The sequence below is a fragment of the Corvus brachyrhynchos genome, unplaced genomic scaffold (genome assembly GCF_000691975.1).
Source record: "Corvus brachyrhynchos isolate BGI_N302 unplaced genomic scaffold, ASM69197v1 scaffold346, whole genome shotgun sequence".
Taxonomy (NCBI): Eukaryota; Metazoa; Chordata; class Aves; order Passeriformes; family Corvidae; genus Corvus; species Corvus brachyrhynchos.
The window spans coordinates 330,742-332,414 of NW_008238644.1; the positions used below are offsets into that span (position 1 = coordinate 330,742).

Genomic DNA, 1,673 nt, shown 5'->3' on the forward strand with positions numbered 1-1,673 from the left:
GAGGAACAGTGCTCAGGTGAACAAAGCAGGATGGGTCTTGGGACCTACCACTGCTTCAAAGTCTGTCACACTGAATTCCCCACTAGCTGCACTCAAGTTCTGTGTGCAACAAGAGCCATGTCCCCTCAAATCAGGAAGGTTAGCACTATTTGCACTTGTGTTCACTTTATTCTTACATGCCAACAACTTGTACAGAGAGCAGACAACAGGCTACTGACAGGGACTAAGATCTGGAAAATATCTCCATAATCACTTCAACACAAAGCTGTTCTTTTTCACTTTCACGGGAGATTTAACTCAACTCACAGTGGAGGCAGTCTTAAAACATGAAATGCATTCAAGTGATCAACGACTTGAAAGGTAATAAAAGCAGTTAATAGCTTCAAATCTGCTTGCAGCCAGATAAACAGCTAGTTATCTTGGGGACAAGGGTAGGGCGCTTCTTTTTCTTCCCCAGAACCACTGATTACAAGCTCACAGCACCCACATTTTAAAGCAAAGCTGAAGAGAACAGCAAATACCTTTTCCAGCTATACTGCAGTTCTCATAAACCCAGTACAGCCTGTCTGTGTACTGTGGGTGCTACAGGCAGCATTTTATGTACCAGTTAAAAAGCAACTCACTATTTGAGGCCACTGCACCCAGTGCCTGCCCAAGCCAATGGCCATTTCTCTGCTTTCTATCATTAATAAATCAATCAAATGTTAGAGGCACTGGAGTGAAATTGTCCCATCAGCCTTATCTATCAGGTACTTTTACTGAACTCTATTGAGTTACTGCATATTTACAGGAGACTGAGAGAGACAGTGACAAATCAGCATCCCAAAATACTTGTAACTTGCACATCATAAACACTAGAGATATTTAATTAAAGCCTTTTTACAAGCTATAAAACTGAGGGTCATTTTATGTCTCTCTATAAAAGCAGACAGTGATATAGTCCTCATACTCTATGGTACAATTTAAGCAGCACTGCAGAGACTACTTGAAACTCCTTACAGAGCAACTTATATCCAGTATTACTTCTCTGTTAAGACTGATATCCAGTACTATTCCTTTGCTAAAATAACAAGACTTTGAAGGAAAGAAATTTACACCCTCAAATAATACATCCTTCTTAAAAATATTTAATAATATCAGCTTAAAAATTTTCCTAGATAAATTCATTTGAGAGGTCAGTACATAAGGCTACAAAGCAGACTTCCAAATTACCCGGGGAAAAAAACATGCAAATTCTTCACTCTGCTTTCAGCATAGCAGCTTTACGATGAAAATACTGAAACACTGAAAGGCTGGAACACAAAAGCAACTGTACAGCGTTGTAATGGACTCGACTTAAAAACCCGAGCGCTCTCGCTCAGCACCTGACGCGGCACTCGGAGTCGTCCTCACCTGCGCCTCTGCCCCGCTCCTCCCAGCGCGGGTCGGCTGAAGGGACGTGGGTTTTACCTGAGCTGGCTCCTCCGTTTGCAGCTGCCTCTGGGGGACAAAAGTTTCGAAAAGTCGGAGGACAGCAGCAGCAGCGGGACGGGACAGGACGGGACGGGCAGAAAGTGAGCCGGGAACCCGGCGGCAGCCCGGTCACCGAGAGAAGCGACGGACGGGCACTGCTCCTGCTCAGCGGCAGCTCGGAGCCCTTGGCCGGGGCAGATCGCACCCGGGGCTCCCCGGCG

General features: G+C 45.3%; 1 protein-coding gene across 1 annotated transcript in view; it reads right to left on the bottom strand.

Annotated features, from left to right (window-relative positions):
• The window catches only part of GPR50 (G protein-coupled receptor 50), a gene marked incomplete at its 5' end in the record, with an annotated part of 42,973 nt that extends 41,304 nt beyond the window's left edge, over positions 1-1,669 (bottom strand). The window contains one exon of the mRNA XM_017737483.1: positions 1,393-1,669. Coding sequence (XP_017592972.1) covers positions 1,393-1,669 — 277 coding nt within the window. The remainder of the gene's footprint in view (positions 1-1,392) is intronic.
• Between the last annotated feature and the right edge of the window lie 4 nt (positions 1,670-1,673).